This window comes from Mirounga angustirostris, unplaced genomic scaffold, assembly GCF_029215605.1.
Source record: "Mirounga angustirostris isolate CCGP_5_RB_7025 unplaced genomic scaffold, mMirAng1.0.hap1 SCAF_5, whole genome shotgun sequence".
Lineage (NCBI taxonomy): Eukaryota > Metazoa > Chordata > Mammalia > Carnivora > Phocidae > Mirounga > Mirounga angustirostris.
The window spans coordinates 157,213,828-157,237,660 of record NW_026991713.1 but is presented as its reverse complement, the minus strand read 5'-3'; the positions used below and the strand labels follow the sequence as shown (position 1 = coordinate 157,237,660).

At 42.2% G+C, this 23,833-nt stretch overlaps 1 protein-coding gene across 2 annotated transcripts in view; it reads left to right on the top strand.

Moving 5' to 3' along the window:
* The window catches only part of CDR2 (cerebellar degeneration related protein 2), a 28,087-nt gene extending 8,952 nt beyond the window's left edge, over positions 1-19,135 (top strand). For both annotated transcript variants that reach the window (XM_064592784.1, XM_064592783.1), the window contains 3 exons: positions 14,775-14,923; positions 15,182-15,346; positions 17,219-19,135. In XM_064592784.1, coding sequence (XP_064448854.1) covers positions 14,808-14,923; positions 15,182-15,346; positions 17,219-18,083 — 1,146 coding nt within the window. In that variant the 5' untranslated portion in view covers positions 14,775-14,807 and the 3' untranslated portion in view covers positions 18,084-19,135. The remainder of the gene's footprint in view (positions 1-14,774; positions 14,924-15,181; positions 15,347-17,218) is intronic.
* Positions 19,136-23,833: the final 4,698 nt, after the last annotated feature.

Sequence of the window (23,833 nt, the reverse complement as noted above, 5' to 3'; positions counted from 1 at the left end):
ACTTCTTGTGCCATTCAGAGAATCAGGAATGCCTGGCAGGCTCAGTGGGTAGAGCATGCAACGCTTGATCTTAGGGTCTTAAGTTCAAGCCCTATGTTATGGGTAGAGTTTACTTGAAAAAAAAAAAAAAATCATAAAATGGATATCTCTTTCTCCTTGCTATGATCTTATTTACATTTTTGGTAGATTTTTTTTTTTTAATTAAAAGAGTACTTAATTTCCCTAGTTCAGCAAACTAAAATGAAAGATACTAGATTAAGGCATTAAAATGCAAGATGCTGGGGCACCTGGGTGGCTCAGTTGTTAAGCATCTGAGTCTTGATTTTGGCTCAGGTCATGATATCAGGGTTGTGAGACTGAGCCCCCAAGAGGTTCCTCGCTCTACATGGTGTCTGCTTGAGACTCTCTCTCTCCCTCTCCATCTCCCTCTGCCCCTCCCTGCTGCTCACACGCGTCCTCTCTCTCTAAAATAAATAAAATCTTTAAAAAAAATTAAAAATAAAAAATAAAATGCAAGGTACCATCTTGTAAATGATCCCATTCAAGTAGTCCAGTTATGTGTAGGCCACCTGACTGTAAAGATGGTAATTTTGGGGAGCACCTGGCTGGCTCAGTCAGTGGAGCCTGTGGCTCTTGATCTTGGGATTGTGGGTCTGAGCCCCATGTTGGGTGTACAGATTACTTAAAAATAAAACTTTACAAAAATAAAGATGATAATTTTGGATATTAACCCAACAGTTGTCCTATTAGAATACTTTGCTCCATGCTCTACCCCTCCACACACACCTCCCCCCCCCCCCCCGCAAAAAAAGCTTTGCACTTAAAATTACAACTCCTTCCCCTCAAATTGGTACATGAGAAACAGGCCTCTTATGTCCTTATGCACAAAAAATGTGAAAGACCTTAGAACAGTGATCAGAATTTACTGAGTGGGGCGCCTGGGTGGCTCAGTAGGTTAAGCCTCCAACTCTTAACTTTGGCTCAGGTTATGACATCAGGGTGGTGAGATTGAGCCCCCCATTGGGCTCTGCAGTGGGCATGGAGCCTGCTTAAGATTCTCTCTCCCTCTGCCCTTCCCACCCACCCTAAAAAAAATAAAAATAAGGCAAATTCATAATTTCAATATCCTTAATTTTACATAGTAGCTGTAATTAAGATGTGTGTATGCAGTAGATCCTCTCCTTCATCAGGATCTATGAATATAAGCCAATGATGTGACTGGCTCTGTGAGAAGTATACTTTTATAATTCTAGGACGGTGTATCTTATAATGATATTAAAGTCATCAGCTACCATTTTTAGCACATTCTATATCAAAAGAGCATAGAACATGCCATGCCCAGAATTGAATGTACAGTTGGCCAGAAACCTAAAAATACAGAAAAACCGGGTGTTTTAAAAACTGTTAAAACCAGGGGCGCCTGGGTGGCTCAGTCGTTAAGCGTCTGCCTTCGGCTTAGGTCATGATCCCAGGGTCCTGGGATCGAGCCCCGCATCGGGCTCCCTGCTCGTCGGGAGGCCTGCTTCTCCCTCTCCCACTCCCCCTGCTTGTATTCCCTCTCTCGCTGTGTCTCTCTATGTCAACTAAATAAAATCTTTTAAAAAAAAACCCAAAAACTGTTAAAACTAGCTAAGTATCATACATGGTCAAGGAATTCATACCTGCTTTGTGTCATAGACTTTGCTTTATAACTCATCAGAAGATTGCATAGAGCAGTCCTAGGGCATATGCATGAAGACTATCATATACTGTGAGATACATCTATTTGTATTTGGGTAGAAACATAGTCTTAATACACCGTATTGATGTTTTCTGTCAAAGCACCTATAAATCACTATAACTGAATACTATAACTGATACTTATTTTAGAATATCTCCCAAGTATAAATGAAAAAAGTACAAATATTTGCATACATAAGAGAATGATGCCTGTTTGTTACCACAGGAGATCACAAACACAATTGCTTTATGATCTAAGTTACTTATTCTCTACCTTCTCCAACCCCCCCCGCCCCCGGTGGTATTGAGGTTGATTAAACAGTTAAGACAGATTGTTGACATTCTGAAAAAAATCCACAGATCTTTGAGATTCTCTAAATCTACAAGTAATAGGGGCGCCTGGGTGGCTCAGTAGGTTAAGTGTCTGCCTTCAGCTCAAGTCATGATCCCGGAGTCCTGGAATCAAGCCCTACATCGGGCTCCCTGCTCAGCGGGGAGTCTGCTTCTCCTTCTCCCTCTCCCCGCCCCCCGCCACCCGCCACTTTGTGCGCTCTCTCTCTCTCAAATAAATAAATAAAATCTTTAAAAAATAAATAAATCTACAAATAACACTATACCATCTATTGTCTTCCTTAAGATGTTGCAAAGTATGATGGAAATGAAGTATCTAATTCAGATATTAATGATTAAATATAAATTTAAATTAAATATATGTATAAGCATTCAAATAAATTTAGTCTGGAATATTCCGGAACCATTTTCATGAATCTTGTTTCCATAATAGAGCACGCAGCCCCCTAGTTCATAGATCCAAGCATTGTAGCATTCAACATTTTACTCTTAGTCCAAAGCTGTGTTTTGACTGAGAACAACACTTTCATAGATTTCTTCTCTACCATTGCAGTTGGCTTTCTTCTTTATGTTTATAAATCACTTATGAAAGTCAGTGAGGTTAGGACAAAATGGGGAGATGAAATGGCCGTGCTGGTTAAGCCCGCTTACCAGCCAGAAAACCCTACCCACCCGCACCCCACACACCCCCAGCACAAACTGGCCTTATTGCCTGCTCAGGTCACGTCTGTTCCTGTGCAGACTCACAAGTCACAACATAGACTTCCAACAGTCTAAAACAAGGAAAGCCTGATGCTCTTATAAAAGGAAGCAGGCAGCCAAAGAGACTAATTCCCTACTAAAAGGTGACCGTTGCATTATGTGCTTCTTATTGTAACCTTCAGGAACCCCCTAAGCTTTATAAGGGCTCTTTCTTTAATTCACACCTTATGTCAGTTGTTTTTTAAGTAAACTTTTTATTGAAATACGCATATAGAAAAACACAAATCCTAAATATATAGTTGAATGAGTTTTCATAAAGTAAATGTACTGATGCAACCAACACCCAGATAAGAAATGAAAACATTATCAGCTCTGCCAGTTGTCACTCCCACTAACCAGTATTCTAACATCTAGATTAGTTTAGCCTGTTTGAACTTTACCACTTATACAAGTTTTAAACTAACTTTTCAGAATGTTTATTGGGACTTTTCCTGACTAGACAGGTAATACATGATCCTTTTTTAAAGTTAGAAAAAGTTGAAAACCAGAAAGTCAGCCCTTATCCTACCACCCAGAAAAATTTGAAATGAGACAATCCAGAAGAATAGTACTGGAACAAACTACTAAGAGTGGATAAAGAATCGTGCAGAACTGGCAAAAATACTAGGATAAAATCCCCCAAACTGTGACATGTTATAGGCATTATAGAAATAGACAACCAGGAAACTGTCCAGGGTATTTTGTAAGTTGAACCACAAGTGTGTTTTCAAAGACTCTGAGTGGGTTTCACATAATCCTCATAAAAATTGATTTTATTTTATTTTATTTATTTTATTTTATTTTTTTAGTGATTTTTTTTTAAAGATTTTATTTGAGAGAAAGAGAAAGAGCATGCACACAGAGAGGGAAAAGCAGGCTCCCCACTGAGCAGGGAAACCGATGCAGGGCTTGATCCCAGGACCCTGGGATCATGACCCCAGCTGAATGCAGATGCTTAACTGACTGAGCTACCCAGGTGCCCCTGTTTTGTTTTGTTTTAAAGATTTTATTTGAGAGAGAGATCGAGAACGTGCGTGCGCACACGAGTTGGGGAGGGGCAGAAGAGAGGGAGAAGTGGGCACCCCGCTGAGCAGGGAGCCTGCTGTGGGGCTCCATCCCAGGACCCTGAGATCATGATCCCAGCCAAAGGCAGACACTTAACCAACTGAGCCACCTGGGTGCCCCTTAGTAATTGTTTTTAATGAAAAAGAAATTAAACTATTGAAAATAATGATTAGCTTCAGAGATGCCTATAGCCTATATGACTTCTATTTGGTGTTGATGTGAATCGCCTAATTTTTCAAGATTCCAGAGCAAGTTTTTCTCTCCTGGACGAGGAGGGAGGAGAGAAACTTTGGAGAGTAATGAGATCTGACACCATCAGACATAATCGGATTCTCTTAAAGATTCCTACAATCATGTAAGCAAGCCTACAGCCTAATGTTTTTATTGCATCTCTCCTTGGAAACCTGCATTATTCCTACAGGACTTGTCACTACCACTTAAAGTAGTATGGTCTTCAGGGCATCCCTTGTTCCAAGAGCTTATGTCTTCCTTGGAAATTTTAAAGCATTTTATGCTTCCTTTACTACATTTATCAATATTCTACTGTATGTTTATTGATTTGTTCTAGCACCCCCCAGCCCCCACCTATTTCCCATTGCAACGTTGAAGGCTGTTGCTGTGTTTATCCATGGTCTTTCACACATAGTAGATCATCGATAAATACTTGTTGAAATCAGTATCCTTTATTTTTTTTTAAGTAGGCACCGTGCCCAGCATGGACTTGAACTCATGACCCTGAGATGTGAGAGTCACATGCTTTACTAACTGAGCCAGCCAGGCACCCCTTGAAATCAGTATCTTTTTAAGATTTTATTTATTTATTTGATAGAGTTACAGCGAGAGAGGGAACACAGGCAGGGGGAGTGGGAGAGGGAGAAGCAGGCTTCCCGCAGAGCAGGGAGCCCGATGCGGGGCTCGATCCCAGGACCCCGGGCTCATGACCTGAGCCGAAAGCAGACGCTTAATGACTGAGCTACCCAGGCGCCCCCCTTGAAATCAGTATCTTAAGAGAGGAACAGATAAACAATTTGCAGAGCACTTCTAATGATTCCTAAACTGTGGGTTTCTACCTCTGGAGATTTTTTAAGGTGATAGAAGGAGCTCTGGCTTCAGCATTAGAAGATTCAGGTTTAAGCCCTCGATTCTGTGGCAAATAGTTGGAGACTTTCGGCATGTGAATCACCTCTCCAAACCATGTTTGCTCTGCTGTGTAATGGTGGTAAGAGTGCTTGCTCTACATTGGCACAGGGTTGTTCTGGGGGATGAGGTTATGTAAGTGTATGTATTTTAGACTATAAATTGTTGCACAGTTTATCTGTGTTAGAACTTTAGTAATGAAAGAATTTTAATTTAGAAAAAAAATAAATCCTTTTCAATTACTGGAAAATTGGTCTTAAGAACAAGCCAAGCTTTTAATAGTGATATTATATTATAGATGGTTTTTATTTTCATATTCATGCCCTTTTTTTTTACCATTAAAATTTCCTACAGGGAAAATAAAATTTTTTATTAAGGGAAAAGAGGTTTTTCAAAGGTAATAGGAAATATTTCTTCAGTATTGTAGTAGGTCATTTTGATACTAAATTCAGAGGATTCGGGTGGTAATCCTTAATATAAGGATAATCCCAACACTGCCTAAAAGCCAAATTTCCATTTCATTCCTTACGTGTTTTTAGTTGGGGTTGTGTCTGTCTTTTCCTGCATTCCAGGTCAAGGTTCTGCAGTTACAAATAGGTGTTACTATAATCTTGCTTTCCTTTCTTTTTTAAAGGTTTGCCTCAGTTGTTAAGGTGACCTATTTATAGCTTTTGTGTACAACCTGAACCTTGTACTCCTAGTCAAGGTGGCATCCTACACAAATTCCAAGACACGTGTGCAATAACTTATGGAACTTAAACTTTGATACTCTGGCCTATAAAATTGACATTTTTGCCTGTGTTTTGCTATTCTCATGTTTCCCTCCCCATGTTTTGCTTAAATGTTTCCCTTTTTGCTATTTACTATGACAGATGCTTTTGTACTTGAGCGGTTTTTGGCACTTGAATTTTGGGATCTTGGCAGTCCTGTCAGATTCATTTGAGGCTGTGTATCAAAGATTCTGAATGAAGAAAAACAGAACATTAGAAGCGTATCTGTGCCTTTAAATGAAGGGTAGAAAATCAACTAACCCATTTCCTTCTACATTCAGAAAAAATTTGATAAATACTAATTTGAAACTTTGGAGACCAAGCATTAAAGCAGTGTCTGACCACATAGAGTTCTGATTCTCTGGCCCTATATCACTACTTGCTGAGAGAGCTAATAATTTTTCTTTTAAGTTGCTGACCAAGTTAGTCAGACTTCTTTGTTGGGTAACCTATTACAGATTCTTGGGTGGAGGAGTAAAGGGCTTTTCTGATTAGTTTTGATTTAATAATAATAAGATTAAACTCCTACCATGTGAAAACAAGCTCCCTGCCATTCTTTAGATTGTCCTTAAAGCCAAGCCCTCTAAGATCAAAACATCATAAACTCTTCATAAATGGTTTCATTGTGTTTTTATCACAGGTTTATATATCAAACGAGGGGACTTACTGTAGTGTTTTTTTTTTTTTTTTTAAATAACACTAGTCCTCCTCACCCCCCAAGTCTGTGGTTGCACTTTCCGAAGTTTCAGTTGTGTGGTCAGCCCCCATCCAGAAGCGGATGATTCATTCTCCTTCCGTCGCATGGTCAGAAGGTCCCTGGTAGCTTCACACTCTGTCATGGCGCCTGCGTCACTCACCTTACTTATCTCATTACGTGGTATTTTATCATCTCACGTCATCATAAGCACAATGAGATCTTTTGAGCAAGACCACACTCACATAACTTTTATTACAGCATATTGCTATAATTGTTCCATTTTTTTTTTTTAAGATTTTTTTTATTTTTTTGACAGCGAGTGAGCATAAGGAGGGGGAGCTGCAGGCAGAGGGAGAAGTAGGCTCCTTGCAGAGCAGAGGGCCCGATGTGGGGCTCGATTCCAGGACCCTGGGATCATGACCTGAGCTGAAGGCAGACGCTTAATGATTGAGCCACCCAGGCGCCCTAATTGTTCCGTTTTATTATTAATTTCTCGCTGTGCCAAATTTATAAATTAAACTTTATCATAGGTATGTATGTATGTATGTGTAGGGGGAAAAACATAGTCATATATTTAGGGTTCAGTGCTATCCGTGGTTTCAGACACCTACTGGGGGTCTTGGAATATATCCCCAGTGGACAAGGGGGGACTGCTGTAGCCCCTTTGTACTTTATTTGCATATTTACTTGTTTCCTTTATATTGGCCACAACTCTAATTTGAACATTATTATATCTTTAAAAGGGGGCAATGGGGCGCCTGGGTGGCTCAGTCAGTTAAGCACCTGTCTTCGGCTTAGGTCATGATCCCAGAGTCCTGGGATCGAGTCCCACATCGGGCTCCCTGCTCAGCGGGGGCAGGAGGGGGCTGCTTCTCCCTCTCCCGCTGACTGCCACTTCCCCTGCTTGTTCTCTCTCTGTCAAATAAATAAATAAAATCTTTTAAATAAATAAAAGGGGGCAACAATTTTGGGCCCACATAATAGCTGGTAGGAATTATGTCTTTCAGATTACTGGGAGGTATCTGCCATGGGAATAAATACAGACAAGTCTATAAATGGGGAAAGAGGGGAAGGAATTAGTGGCTATTAGGACCTTTTCCCAAGAGGGTTATAACCAAAGCCCTTCTTAGAATCTTTCAATTAAGTCTCAACATTTTAGCAGTCTTAGTTGTGGTATAGAGCACGATAAGCTGTTGTGAATAGAGGTCTAGAAATTGCCATTTTGGGGTGCCTGGCTGGCTCAGTCAGTAGAGCATGTGGCCCTTAATCTCAGGGTCATGAGGGGGTGGAGCCTACTTAAAAGAAAGAAAAAAACCTGCCATTTAGCCAATATTTTTTGAATCCCTACTATGTCAGGAATTGTACTAAATGGACTAGAGAGAGAATAGGCTTCCCTTTTCAAGGAGGGTTAGAAAGACTGGACACTAACAAACACTTTGGTTGTTTATTGTGCTAATTGTTTTGAAGGAAATTAATAAGGTGCCTTAGGAGGAGTGCTGCTTGAGACAGGGTAGTCTGGAAAGGCTTCTGAAGAGGTTATGTTTGAACAGAGGCCTAAAGGACAATCAGAGTTCTTAACCATTTTTGTGCCATAGATCCCTTTGGCTGTCTGGTGAGATCTGTGATGATCCTCTTAAAATATATAGAATAAAAGGGAATCTCTTATATTGAAATGCCTATCAAAATATTGAAAAAAATATTGAAAAAATAAATGTGTGATATGGAAATATGTTTTGTTATTAATAGATTAAATACCAAGATATAATTGTCAACCTAAAAACTAATTTCAAATAGTGATGAGTATAACCAATAAATCAACATTTCTGCAATCACTTTCACATGATATGAAAATACCTGTGATTTCTGTTGGTGATGAAGTCCTAGGTACACCCTCATACTACTGATGGCTCGTTGCCTCCATTCAAAAGCAAAGGAGGTGCTAAGTGTCAGAAATTAGAGAAAATGAAGATGTAACTTCTCCCTCATTCAAATTCGCAGATGCTCTCAGTTCTGTCTGTGGACCTCAGGTTAAGAACTGCTGGATTAGGGCGCCTGGGTGGCTCAGTTGGTTGAGCAACTGCCTTCGGCTCAGGTCATGATCCCGGAGTCCCGGGATCGAGTCCCACATCGGGCTCCCTGCTCGGCGGGAAGCCTGCTTCTCCCTCTCCCACTCCCCCTGCTTGTGTTCCCTCTCTCGCTGTGTCTCTCTCTGTCAAATAAATAAATAAAATCTTTAAAAAAAAAAAAAAAAAAAAAGAACTGCTGGATTAGATGGAACCACCCAGAAAAAACACATCCCTGAAAGGAAGGGGGAACTTGCTTAGAGTGAGACAACTCCACAATTTTAGGGTAAATGTGCGCTGAGTGTGAAATAAGGATGAATCAATAGCTACCTGGTGAAGCTGAAAGAGCCACTTAAGAGATGGTTGGGAAAATAATTAATTTACACTGAAACACAAATAGATGATAGTAAGGGATTATTGGGGTTCTTTTAGGTATGATTAAAATTGTAGTTAAAATGAAAAGTCTTTTCTCTTAGAAATATATGAATATGTATATCTGACTTAAGATGTCTTGGATTTGCTTTAAAATGATTGGAGATGAGAGAAGAAAAGTAGAGATGCAACAAGATTGATGATAATTGTTGAAACTGGATGATGGATAGATGAGGGCTCATTAAACCACTTTTCCCCATTTATATGTTTGAAATTATCCATAATAAAAAGTTTTAAAAACGCAGTAGATAAAATTAGCTATTTGTAAAGTGTAAAGAGTCCGTATTTGGGTAGACTGAGGAAGCAGCACAGAAGGTCAGGACAGCTAATGTGTTACTGTGGGGAAGTGTGATTGCAAGAACATATGACATGGAGCTGGTAAAGAAGGCTGCTGGAACAGTTATCATATCGCTTCATCTTAGTGAAGAGCTGCAATTAAACTAAGTCTTAAGGAGGGAAACGGTAAACATTAAGCTTAAGAATCATTGTTGATCCAATGGAATATTATGCAGCCATCAAAAAAGACATCTTGCCATTTGCAACGATACAGATGGAACTGGAGGGTATTATGCTAAGCGAAATAAGTCAATCAGAGAAAGACATGTATCATATGATCTCACTGATACGAGGAATTCTTGATCTCAGGAAACAAACAGGGTTGCTGGAGTGGTGGGGGGATGGGAGGGATAGGGTGGCTGGGTGATAGACATTGGGGAGGGATTGTGCTATGGTGAGCGCTGTGAATTGTGTAAGACTGTTGCATCACAGACCTGTATCTCTGAAACAAATAATACATTATATGTTAAAAAAAAAAAAAAGTAGGAAGGGAAAAATGAAGGAGGGGAAATCAGAGAGGGAGATGAACCATGAGAGACTATGGACTCTGAGGAGGGGAGGGGAGTGGGAGGATGGGTTAGCCTGGTGATGGGTGTTAAAGAGGGCACGTACTGAATGGAGCACTGGGTGTTATATGCAAACAATGAATCATGGAACACTACATCAAAAACTAATGATGTGGGGCGCCTGGGTGGCTCAGTCTTTAAGCGTCTGCCTTCGGCTCAGGTCATGATCCCAGGGTCCTGGGATCGAGCCCCGCGTCGGGCTTCCTGCTCAGCGGGGAGTCTGCTTCTCCCTCTCCCTCTCCCCCTGCTTGTGTTCCCTCTCTCGCTGTGTCTCTCTCTGTCAAATAAATAAATAAAATCTTTAAAAAAAACTAATGATGTAATGATGGTGATTAACATAACATAATAAAATAAAAATAAATAGGCAAGATCATAACCTTAAAAAAAAAGAATCATTGTTGATCCAAGTGAATGCTGATGCTTCCTGGACCCAAGAGAAAGCGACATTAGTTTGGGGGAGGGGAGACTTCCATGTCCAAGAGCAACATTTCTCTAATAAGTGTGATCCATGGACCACTTGTGCTGACATCCCTGGGGCTTTTGCTGAAAATGCGGAGTGCTGGCTCTACCCCAGTCTCACTGACTCAGAATTTTAGAGGAAAGGGGCCCAGGTTCCCATAGTTTAATAAAGCCCCCAGGTGAATCTTAGCACACTCAAAGTTTTTGAACTATAACTGTGGGTAAGATGACAGTAGCTGCCTCTTACTGAGCAGTTTTACCATATGCCCACGCCATGCTGAACCCTTCACACACTTGAACCTTACAGCAACTGTTGTGAGATAGATGGTGAGGAAATCTCGCCTGAGAAAAATTAAGCTACTTGCCAAAGGTCACCCGGTTAGAAGTGGTGAAGCAGAACTTCAAACCGAATTCTAACTCCAGAGCCAATGCTCTTAGCTACTGCTGCCTCCCACCAGGCTCTTTTCTTTGATCTTGTGCCCACCAAAAGTTTTCTGTGGGAATTGACCTCTCACTTGCCTTTTACGAGGCAGGTGTGTCCTAAGAGGATGTGAATATTCCAGTCATTGGGCAGAGACAGCTCGTCGTAAATTAATAATTAGTGTCTGGTCTGTGCATTAGCCTTTTTTCAGTTTTGGTCAATCAGTCCCAAATAATACTTGAGACCTATATACTTGATATAAAAGTAGCTTGTGAAATTTCTGTACCTATTGTATGTATTCCTGTATTCTAAACCTTTGTTCCTAAGAGATTGAACACCTTCCCATTAGTGACAGGAACCTGCTCTGACATTGCTAGCCAGAGGCAGGGTTAAGGGCCTATTCCTAGGAGAAGCTGGTGGGTGTTGAGGGAGTGAAGAATAAACACAAGTTTCTGTAGGGACTGTGGTTGGTGTGTGCTCACTTACCTTATTCAATACTTTAAGTCCTACAAGATAGGTTAGTCATCGATCCACAACCCCTTATTTTCAATTCTGAACCCAAAAGGCTCTGTAAAACAAGATTATTTTTTTCTTAAGCTTGCAGCAAATTCATTTAGCAACAAACCCTGACCTGAACTGATGGTGTGAGGCTGTTTATAACCCTTATTCATAGTCTTTTTTTTTTTTTTAAGATTTTATTTATTTATTTGACAGACACAGCAAGAGAGGGAACACAAGCAGGGGGAGTGGGAGAAGGAGAAGCAGGCCTCCTGCTGAGCAGGGAGCCCGATGGGGGGCTCGATCCCAGGACCCTGGGATCATGGCCTGAGCCGAAGGCAGACACTTAACATCCGAGCCATCCAGGCGCCCCTATTCATACTTTTCAATGCAGAAATATTAATGCTCAATTACAGGGTGCTGCCCATACCTCACTGAGGATGTTATAAAGTGTAGGGTGTGTGTGCCATGTTGTCTTTCTAAAATTTAAAGAACTTTCCAAAAACCTATTTGGCCCTGAGAGTTTCAGATGAGAAAGTTGAAGTAATGAGAGTTAAGTGTTTTCTCAACACGTTGCCACCAAGTTGCATAACTAGATTTTTAAAAAGGTCACATAAGCTTTTATTCAACTCTGCCACATTGTCATTTAAAGAGCCCACTGAAAATCATTTAGCACATTCTTTGAAAGAAGTCTGTTAGCTTTGCAAATACAGTTGCACAGTTGACCCTTGACAACACAGGTTTGAACTGTGTGGGTCCACTTACGCAAGGATTTTTTTCTGATAGAGAACAGTAGTGTAAATGTATTTTCTCTTCCTCATGATTTTTTTTTTTTTAGGATTTATTTATTTGAGAGAGAGCAAGCACTAGCAGGGGGAGGGGCAGAGGGAGAGGGAGAAGCAGACTCCCCACTGAGCAGGGAGCCCGATTTGGGGGGGGGGGGCTCGATCCCAGGAGCCTGGGATCATGACTTGAGAGGAAGGCAGACACTTAACCCACTGAGCCACCCAGGTGCCCCTTCTCATGATTTTCTTAACATTTTCTTTTCTCCAGCTTACTTTATTGTAAGAATATGGTATGTAATTCATATAAACATACAAAATGTGTTAATCAACTGCTTATGTTATCAGTAAGGCTTCCAGTCAATAGTAGGCTATTAAAGTCTTGGAGGAGTCAAAAGTTACACAGGGATTTTCGACTGTATGGGAGTTGGTGCCCCTAACCCCATGTTGTTCAAGGATCAACTGTATAGTTGTATAAAAAGCCCCAAGAAAAGTGGGTGGGTTTTTTTTTTTTTTTTTTAAATTGATTTATTTGAGAGAAAAAGAGAGTGCAAGTGGGAAGGGCAGAGGAGGAGAGAGAATCCCAAACAGACTCTGCGCTGAGCCGTGGAGCCCAGTGCAGGGCCCAATCTTACGACCCTGAGGTCACAACCTGAGCTGAAATCAAGAGTCACATTCTTAACTGACTGGGCCACCCAGGTACCCAAGACATGACTTTAAAAACACTTTTCTTGGGGCACCTGGGTGGCCCAGTCGGTTAAGCGTCTGACTCTTGGTTTTGGCTCAGGTCATGATTTCAGGGTCATGAGATTGGGCTCCACATTCAGGTCAGAGTCTTGCTTAAGATGCTCTCTCCCTCTTCCCCTCCCCTGTGTGCACGCATGCTCTCTCGAATAAATAAATCAATCTTAAAAAATAAAAGTCATGTCTTGGGACACCTGGATGGCTCAGTCAGTTAAGTGTCTGACTCTTCAGGTCTTGATCTTAGGGTTGTGAGTTCAAACCCCACATTGGGCTCCGCACTGGGCATGGAGCCTAGATAGGTAGGTAGGTAGGTAGGTAGGTAGATAGATGATAGAATGAATTTAAAGCCGTGTCTTTGGTCTATTACCATTTGATCATTGGTGATGCTTCGAACCTACCTTTTTTCCTCTTTCTAGTTGTGTTCCAGGGAAATATTATGAATATTTCATTTGAAATATATACTGTGTTTCTTTGTCTTCTGGTAGAGTTGAGTAGGAGAAGGAATCAATGTAATTTAACACTGAGGCATGAAGACTGTGATTATTCCCCTTTATCCTTGGCCATTTAGAAAGCAATTTTAGCATTACCAGAATAATCTGGCAAATTTCTCATGAATGAGGAGGATTGTTGTGATAACACTCTCACAATATTAAAAATAACAAGAGTCTTTGAATCATAGTAAGCTAAATATCTCTTTCTGGTTAAATTAATGTTATTTTCCCTATTTTTTGGTCCAGAATGGCTTATGTGGAGAAAAAAAATTTGATCTTTTTCCAAGCAAAAAGTCATCTAGGGCGCCTGGGTGGCTCAGTTGGTTAAGCGACTGCCTTCAGCTCAGGTCATGATCCCAGGGTCCTGGGATCGAGTCCTGCATCGGGCTCCCTGCTCTGCGGGGAGCCTGCTTCTCCCTCTCCCACTCCCCCGCTTGTGTTCCCTCTCTCGCTGTGTCTCTCTCTGTCAAATAAATAAATAACATCTTTAAAAAAAAAAAGTCATCTAAAATTCTCTACTTTAGGCTTTATTTCTGTAAAACATGGTATTTTTGCTTAAACATCAATCATGTGTTCCATTGCTTTTTCTCTTCTGGGGTTGTCAGTCTCACTTTAGATTTTCTTGTTGAATATTAATTTTATGCATGTATTATGCTTTGTAAGAGTAGACCAGCCTCATGATACATAGGATATTGGTAAGCATTAAGAAAAGTAAGCATGTAAAGGATGGCCTGTACTTATTTCCTATTAGATAAGTATTTTAATTGGGATTTAAAGTTTTTCTTCACATAAACCTGTGGTATTGTGATATAATGAAAATCATGTATTTGATCTTCATCTCTAGTTCCTGGCACAGAGCTTCTAAAACACTTGGAATTTCCTGAGTAATAGGATGGGAACTGGTTGCCGGAAGGAATACAGCCATGTTATTAGAGGGTTAGAACCATCAGTCCAACCCCCAGCCTGTGGGGGGAGAGGACAGGGGCTGGAGATTGAGTTCAGTCACCGTGGCCAGTGATGTTATCAGTCATGCCTATGCAGTGAAGCTTCAATAAAACCCTGAAACAAGGAACACACGAACGTGCTGGGAGGGTGGTGCGTCTGGAGAGGGCGTGGCAGCTCGGCACTACTCTTCACCCCCCATACTTGGCCCTGTGCATCTCTCGCATGTGGCTCTTCCTGAGTCAGTCAGTGGAAGTAAAGTGATTTCCTGAGTTCTGTGAGTTATTGTAGTGAATTATTGAACCTGAGGGAGATTGTGGAAACCTTCAAATTTGCAGCTGGTTGGTCAGAAGAAGTGCAGGTGGTCTCTGGGTCTTGGAGCTGGTGTCTGAGGTGGGACAGTGGTATGGGACCAAGTGGCGTCACTACAGGTAGGTGGCGTCAGAATTGAATTGTAGGATACCCAGTTGGTGTCAGAGAATCAGAGAGTCGGTGTTAGAACGCTGCCGGTATTTTGTCTGTTTAATGTATAACCTGGTCACAATCATTTTCTCTTACAGTATCTGACCAAGCAGGTGGAGCTTCTACGGCAGATGAACGAACAGCATGCAAAGGTTTATGAGCAATTAGATGTCACAGCAAGGGAACTGGAAGAAACAAATCAAAAGCTAGTTGCTGACAGCAAGGCCTCACAGCAAAAGATTCTGAGGTAAATTTTCTAGAATCCACTGAGGAAGCCCCAGGGGGAAGTCATTTAGTATAAACTAGAAGAGAATGTGGCTGTAGTGGGTTTGGGTCAGTATGGGGTACGGTTTAATTTAATTCTTTATGGAGAACAGAGATTAAATAGAAGTCCTTTCCAATTAAGAAAGCCCAGTTTGAGTGGTTGGCAACTAATCTCTACTCACTGCTTATGCCCTTAATTTAATATGACAAGCAGCAAATGGCTTCTGTCTGTTCCTCATAGTCTGACCGAAACAATCGAATGCCTACAAACCAACATTGATCACCTCCAGAGCCAAGTGGAGGAGCTGAAGTCATCTGGCCAAGGAAGAAGGAGCCAGGGGAAATGTGACCAGGAGAAATCGGCACCCAGCTTCTCGTGTCTGAAAGAGCTGTATGACCTCCGCCAGTAAGAGCCTGCCCTTCTATGGCATTGATGAGCAGGGGAGCATCTCACGTCTGCGACACATTCTGGACTCCAGTAGATTAAAAGTACCCTTTTATGAATGCTACTTGGCAATTAGACTACCAGTGGTTTGAGCAAAACCACTTAAACATACAACTGATAGAGTTCTTGGGTATTAGTAATTCTGCAAAAATTTATTTTTGAAAGCCTTGGGAATATTCATTTCAATGCTTTTCACATGTTAGGTCTTTAAATTAAAGTGTAGTACTTCTGATAGACTACAGGTTTTGGGATTGTATTTCACATTAGAGTGGAAAAAATCGAGATTTCAATAAAACAAGTTTTTTCCTACAGAAATGCCTTTATACTTTAGAGTTAAGAGACTGAATATTTAAGAACTACTTCTTGGGGGCGCTTGGGTGGCTCAGTTGGTTGGGCGACTGCCTTCGGCTCAGGTCATGATCCTGGAGTCCCGGGATCGAGTCCCACATCGGGCTCCCTGCTCAGCGGGGGGTCTGCTTCTCCCTCTGACCCTCTTCCCTCTCGTGCTCTCTGTCTCTCATTCTCTCTCTCAAATAATAAATAAAATCTTTAAAAAAAAAAAAAATAGGGGCGCCTGGGTGGCTCAGTCGGTTAAGCGACTGCCTTCGGCTCAGGTCATGATCCTGGAGTCCCGGGATCGAGGCCCGCATCGGGCTCCCTGCTCGGCAGGGAGTCTGCTTCTCCCTCTGACCCTCCTTCCTCTCATGCTCTCTGTCTCTCATTCTCTCTGTCTCAAATAAATAAATAAAATCTTAAAAAAAAAAAAAAAAAAAAACTACTTCTTGGGCGCCTGGGTGGCTCAGATGGTTGAGCGTCTGCCTTCGGCTCAGGTCATGATCCCAGGGTCCTGGGATCGAGTCCCGCATCGGGCTCTCTGCTCCTTGGGAGCCTGCTTCTCCCTCTGCCTCTCTCTCTCTCTCTCTCTCTGTCTCTCATGAATAAATGAATAAAATCTTTAAAAAAAAACTACTTCTTGAACACCTATTATATGGCAGGTGCTATGCCAGACATGAGGAGTGGTGAGCAAAATAGACCCAGTTCCTGCCCTCATACTTTCAGTCTCAGGGAGAGGCCAATACAAATCATCACACAAATAAACACAGGTAAAAGTTACCTAGGACTCTGCACGGGAGAGCTACTGGCTTCTGCATTTGGTAGGCTCTCAACCTTGACTGTTCATCAAGTCACGTTGGAGTTTTTCAACAGAAATACCAGTGAGTGCCTCAGGCCTAAATCAGGATCTCTGAATGCTGGTAAAAAGCTGCCCAGGTGATTCTGATATGCAGCCAAGGTTAAGAACCACTGAGCCTTTCTAATTTCCTTGACATGTATCAGTCATATATCTGGGCTTTGAGAATGAGTGTTCTGTAGTACTTTTATTTTGTATTTATTTTTTTTATTGTTAAAGATTTTATTTATTTGTCAGCACAAGTAGGGGGAACGGCAGGCAAAGGGAGAAGCAGGCTCCCCGCTGAGCAGGGAGCCCAGTGTGGGGCTCAATTCCAGGACCCTGGGATCATGACCTGAGCCGAAGGCAGACGCTTAATCAACTGAGCCACCCAGGTGCCCCTCTGTAGTACTTTTAATGGTTAAAAAAATAGTCCCCAAAATTGTTTTCTTATGTGTGTTTATTTGCTAGCCTTACACAGTTTCATTTTAACCACTGCTCTAGTGTAGAACAGGCAAAAAATTGATCACTGTCACAGTTCCTCAAAAATACGGAGTTAAAAAAAAAAATCAGTCTCCCTCTTTTCATTCCCAGTTGACCTGTGTAACATATATACTTTTTTTTTTTTTTTTGGTGATACATTCTTTTCAACATTTTTCTTCTAGACACTTTGTGTATGATCATGTGTTTGCTGAGAAGATCACTTCCTTACAAAGTCAGCAAAGCCCCGATGAAGAAGAAAATGAGCACTTGAAGAAAACCGTGACGATGTTGCAGGCCCAGCTGAGCCTGGAGCGGCAGAAGCGGGTGACTCTGGAGGAGGAATATGGGCTTGTGCTCAAGGAGAACAGTGAGCTGGAACAGCAGCTGGGAGCCACGGACGCCTGTCGAGCACGGGCGCTGGAATTGGAGGCTGAGGTGGCGGAGATGCGGCAGCTGCTGCAGTCGGAGCGCCCTTTTGTGAACGGCGTCGAGAAGCTGGTGGCCGACTCTCTGTTCCTCCCTTTCAAAGACCACAGCCAGAGCCTGCTAGAGGAGATGTCTGTGCTGCAGCCGGAGGCACACCGGAAGCCGCTCAAGCGCTGCAGCAGTGAGACGGTGCTCAGCAGCTTGGCCGGGGGGGACATCGTGAGGGGCCACGAGGAGACCTGCATCCGGAGGGCCAAGGCCGTGAAGCAGAGGGGCATCTCCCTTCTGCACGAAGTGGACACTCAGTACAGTGCCCTGAAGGTGAAGTATGAGGAGCTGCTGAGGAAGTGCCAGCAGGAGGAGGACTCCCTGTCCCACAAGGCGGTGCAGACCTCCAGGGCTCTGGCCAAAGACCTGGCCGGGACGAACGCCCCGCCTGAGCCCAGCACCGGCAGCTGGGAGCCAGCCTCTGTTACGCCGGAGCCCGTCAGTTCCCCCCCCAGCACAGCACCTCCGGAATACAAAGCGCTCTTTAAGGAGATCTTTAGTTGCATCAGGAAAACTAAGCAGGAAATAGATGAACAGAGAACAAAATACCGATCTCTTTCCTCTCATTCCTAATTCAGCCTCCAGCTCTACTACTAACTTGTCTGTCTGCTTTCACCTCTCTCTCCCACCCCGACAAGTGTTTGTAAACCCCACAGCCTGATAGTGCTCATGACGTTTGCCTCGTTGTTTGGCTTACTTAGCAGCTGCGAACAGCAGTGGGGAAAGAAGGTGGCTGCCAGCTGGTGTCAGTTCTATAATCCAGTTCCATTTAAGCTCCTCAGGAAATCCCACGACAGACTGGCCTCTGGCTGGCACGCTGATTAGGTTGTGATTCCTTGAAAGGCCCTAGAACCAGTGGATGGGTAGATCCATGCTCCTAAGGGAGGCAGGCGTGGAGTTACTATAGTATATAGTACATAGTGTGTGGTATATTGGGGCAAAAGGGCAGAGCTGAAACAAAACTAAGGCAACTCCTACCGCCTCCTTGCTTCTCAAAACTGCAGAAATCAGATGGCTGCCCAAATGAAGTAGCTTTCACAAACACTGTTGGATACTGTGAATTCATTAAGAAGAATGTCCAGGAGAAAGCAGGGGTCTAATCCAAAATAAATGGCCTTAACAAATACTCCGAGCCTTGAGCTTTGTTACATCCGCTACCAGTTGAGCTGTAACTGACAAGTCATCATCATGCATCTAAATCCAACCGATACCAAACTGAAAGGCAAGCTCTGGTTTGACCACAGTCAGCTTGTGCACAGAGGCCCTAGAGGGCCTCCACCCCCTCCTTCAGATGTTTGTGCTCAAAGCTGTAATGGTTAGCATAGGCAAGTATGTAAGTCATTCTTAAAGTCAAACTAAAGAAGCAAGATCAAACCCCTCACTCCTACTGTGTTGTCCGAGCTAAGCTGACTGCCCTTACTCAGTTCCTGTGGTTCCTAGAAATGTTTTTGACTTGCTGCAGAAATTCCTGTCTGCTCCTTTACTAAACAGTATTGTTCTGTGGGAATCTACTCATCTTCTCACTTGCATACTTTTAATTTAAAACTATTTAAAAGAACTGAAGGTCCAGTTATTGTATATATTTTTCTAAAAACCAAATAAAACTACCTATGAAGATGAACAAATGGATCACTTGCTTATTTTAAGCTGAAGCCCTTTTACTGTTATAACCAACTTTCCATTTTTTTTCTTCCAACAGATAGCTCTGAGATTTGATCATGATTTATTTCTATTTTTTCCCTTTCTTTGGGATTCTCATATTGTGTTCATTAGAATATATGATTGAAAAATACTTTCGGGCGCCTGGGTGGCTCAGTTGGTTAAGCGACTGCCTTCAGCTCAGGTCATGATCCCAGGGTCCTGGGATCGAGTCCCGCATCGGGTTCCCTGCTTCTCCCTCTCCCACTCCCCCTGCTTGTGTTCCCTCTTCTCGCTGTGTCTCTCTCTGTCAAATAAATAAATAAAAAATCTTAAAAAAAAAACACAAAACTTTCAAATGTATATACTTTATATATAAATGTTTACTATTTTAGAAATGTCAGACCTGGTTCTTAATTAGTAGCATTTGACTCAAAACATTTGATCATTCAATCATGGGAAAGACACTTCGCAGTATTTAAACATGAAAATGAGCACTAAATCTACATTTTGCTTTCATTTTGAGAAACAATACGACGAGTTTGTAAAGGAAGTCACCTTGTTTGACCTCCCAGCTCCTCCCCAGGATCAACTAGTTACTAGTTTCTTGTATATTCTTCCAAAATATTCTGTGCACACATTAGTACATGAGTATGTTTCAATCGGCCTGTGTTCTTAAACAAAAGCGTACACACCGCCAGCTGCCGGCACTGTAGCTTCCGTTTTCACCAAACCGTGCGTCTCTGAAACGTTTGTCTGACCATCTACACTCTTTATGATAGTACGATAGCATCACATCTGGATAGAAACTCCGCATGTACATTTAACCAGTGGGTACAGTTGAGGAAAGAAGGCGGCTGCTGGTGCCCGCTCTACAGCCCAGTCTGTTTAAGCTCCTCAGGAAATCCCACGACAGACTGGCCTCTGGCTGGTGCACTGATGGTGTGTGTGTATCACATATCATGTATATATATCGTATATATCGCCATATATAAGAATCCATTTAAGTAGTCCCTGTATCTCTGGACATTTATGCATCTAGAAGATAAATCATTAGAAGGGAAGTAAAAAGGAGCATTTTGCTATGACTGTCTATCAATTTACTGATCCCCCAGCTCCCAGCCCCCACCAATATAGGAGGATGCCCAGTAAAGTTTCTGACCCTTACCAAACTAATGGAAGAAAAGTGGGGTTTCCTTGTGGTTTAAATTTCATTTATTAAGGTTGAATATTTTAGGGCACCTGGGTGGCTCAGATGGTTAAGCGTCTGCCTTCGGCTCAGGTCATGATCTCAGGGTCCTGGGATCGAGTCCCGCATCGGGCTCCCTGCTCCTCGGGAGCCTGCTTCTCCCTCTGCCTCTCTCTCTGTCTGTCATGAATAAATAAATAAAATCTTTAAAAAAAATAAAATAAAAAAATAAAAAAGGTTGAATATTTTATAATCTGTTAAAAGGCCATGTGTATTATCTCTTACCTATTTTTCTTTTTTTAAAAGATTTTATTTGTCAGCACAAGCAGGGGTAGTGGCAGGGAGAGGGAGAAGCAGGCTCCCCGCTGAGCCAGGAGCCCGATGTGGGGCTCGATCTCAGGACCCTGGGATCATGACCCGAGCCGAAGGCAGACCCTTAACCAACTGAGCCACCCAGGCGCCCCTGCCTATTTTTCTTATTTAAGAGCTCTAGCACTGAGGAAATTCATTTTGTAATTAGAAATTACAAATATTCTGTTTATCTTAATTTTACCTTATTGGCATTTTGTCAAGCAACATTTTTATGTGGTTATATTAATCTTTTAATACTTTTTTGTTCTTGACAGGTGTTTGATCCACCTGAACTTCATTTTTTTTCTTTTTATTGTGGTAAAAATACACTTACAACAATTACTATCTTAACCATTTTTTTTAATTTTTTTATTCTTATGTTAATCCCCATACATTACATCATTAGTTTTAGATGAAGTGTTCCATGATTCATTGTTTGTGCATAACACCCAGTGCTCCATGCAGAATGTGCCCTCCTCAATACCCACCACCAGGCTAACCCATCCTCCCACCCCCCTCCCCTCTAGAACCCTGTTTGTTTTTCAGAGTCCATTGTCTCTCATGGTTCGTCTCCCCCTCCGATTTCCCCCACTTCATTCTTCCCCTCCTGCTACCTTCTTCTTTTTTTTTTCTTAACATATATTGCATTATTTGTTTCAGAGGTACAGATCTGAGATTCAACAGTCTTGCACAATTCACAGCGCTTACCAGAGCACATACCCTCCCCAGTGTCTATCACCCAGTCACCCCATCCCTCCCACCCCACCCTCCACTCCAGCAACCCTCAGTTTGTTTCCTGCGATTAAGAATTCCTCATATCAGTGAGATCTATCTTAACCATTTTTAAGTGTAAATAAAGTTGCTAAATAAATTCACATTCTTGTGCAACTATCACTACCATTCATCCCCATGACTCTTCATTTTTAAACATGAAACTAGACCGCTTCAACTCCCCATTTTCCCATTCTCCCCTTCCCCTGTCTGTGGCAACTACCATTATACTTTTCTGTCTTAATGATTCTGTCTACACTAAGTACCTCACAGAAGTGGAATCATGCAGAATTTGTCTTATTTCACTGAGTATAATAACTTGCAAGTTTCATCTGTGTTGTAGCATATTGAGTTTCCTTTTTAAGCCTGAATACTATTCTAGATGTATATGCCACATTTTGTTTATCCACCCATCAGTGGACACTTGGGTTGTTTACATGTTTTAGCTATTGTGACTAATGCTGGTATGAACATGTGTGTACAAGTATGTCTTTGAGGTCCTGCTTTCAATTCTTTTGAACATATACTCAGAAGTGGAATTGCTGGGTCATATGGTAATTGTTTTTAATGTTTTTTTTTTTTTTTTCAAGATTTTATTCATTTGTCAGAGGGCATGCACAAGCAGGGAGAGTGGCAGGCTGAGCAAGGAGCCCAATGCGGGACTCGATCCCAGGACCCTGAGATCATGACCTGAGCCGAAGGCAGACGCTTAACTGACTGAGCTACCCAGTATTACTTTGAGTAATACTGATATTTTATTTTTTAAGATTTTATTTATTTATTTGAGAGAGAGAGAATGAAAGACAGCATGAGAGGGAGGAGGGTCAGAGGGAGAAGCAGACTCCCTTCAGAGCAGGGAGCCCAATGCAGGGCTCGATCCCAGGACCCTGGGATCATGACCTGAGCCGAAGGTAGATGCCTAACGACTGAGCCATCCAGGTGCCCCTCTCCCTCACTTTCGAAGGACAATTTTACTGGATATAGGGTTCTTGGTTGACAGTTTTTATTATTGTTTTTGAAACACTTTGTATCTATCAGCCCACTGTGTTGTGGCCTCCAGAGTTTCTAACGAGAAGTCTTTTGATCATCTTATTGAGGATCCGCCTGTGTGTGAGGATTTGCTTTTCTGTGGCTTTTCAGAATTCCCTTTGGCTTTTGAAAGCTTGATTATAATGTGTCTCAGTGGGTCTGAGTTTTTCTTGGAGTTTGTTGAGCTGCTTGAATGTTTATCTTCATGCCTTTTCATCAAGTTTGGGAAGTCTTCAGCCATTATTTCTTCATATATTCTCTGCTCCTTTCTCTCTCCTTCTGGACTCCCTCAATGTATATATTGGTCTTTTTAGTGGTGTCACACAGGTTCCTTAGGTTCTGCTCACTTCACAGTTTTTGTTTCTCAGATGCAGTAAATTTTTTTTTTTTTTTAAGATTTTATTTATTTGACAGAGAGAGACACAGCGAGAGAGGGAACACAAGCAGGGGGAGTGGGAAAGGGAGAAGCAGGCTTCCCGCCGAGCAGGGAGCCCGACGTGGGGCTCGATCCCAGGACCCTGGGATCATGACCTGGGCCAAAGGCAGATGCTTAACCGACTGAGCCACCCAGGCGCCCCATCAGATGGGAGTAATTTCTATCATCTTATCTTCAAGTTTGCTGATTCTTTCTTCTACTTGCTCAAATCTGCCTTTGAATCCCTCTAGTGAATTTTTCATTTCCATTACTGTGCTTTTCAGTCCCAGAATTACTGTGGTTTTCTCTTTAGTTCTATCATTTCCATTTTGTTCACACATTTTCTTGACTGTCTCTACATCCTCTTGTTCTTTTGAGGTCTTTAAAACACACTGTCTTAAGGTCTTTGTCTACTATATCTGCCGCTAGGCCTTTCAGGGACAGTTTCTGTTTTTTTCCTTTGAGTGCCCCATATTTTCCTGGTTTTGTATGCCTTGTGATTTTTTTCAACAGCAGGCATTTGAATCTGATAATGTGGTAACTCTGGGAGTCAGATTCTCACCCTTTTCCAAGTTGTGCTGGTTTTATTGGTTGTTTTTGTTCCTTAAATTGTTGCAGGCTGTGTCTGTGCTGAGGATTAGCCTGAGGTGTAAACCTAAGGTCTTCTCAGGTCTTTTCTGAGCCTTTCCCTGGGCATGCATAGTCGCTTTCTAGTTTTCTCTGTATATGCGATCAATTTTTAAAAATATCCTAGTTTTTAATGTCTCCCCAAAGGGCAAAAAGTGAAGAATGAATGGGGTGGGGAGGGGAGCATGGCAGTCTTTTAAATCCCCTGGCAGTCCCTTCAGCCTCAGCTGGAGAAACTTGCAACAGTGGGGGGAGGCGTGACACTGGCTTCCCGCCCCTGCACCTGTGGCCAGTGGCAGCAAT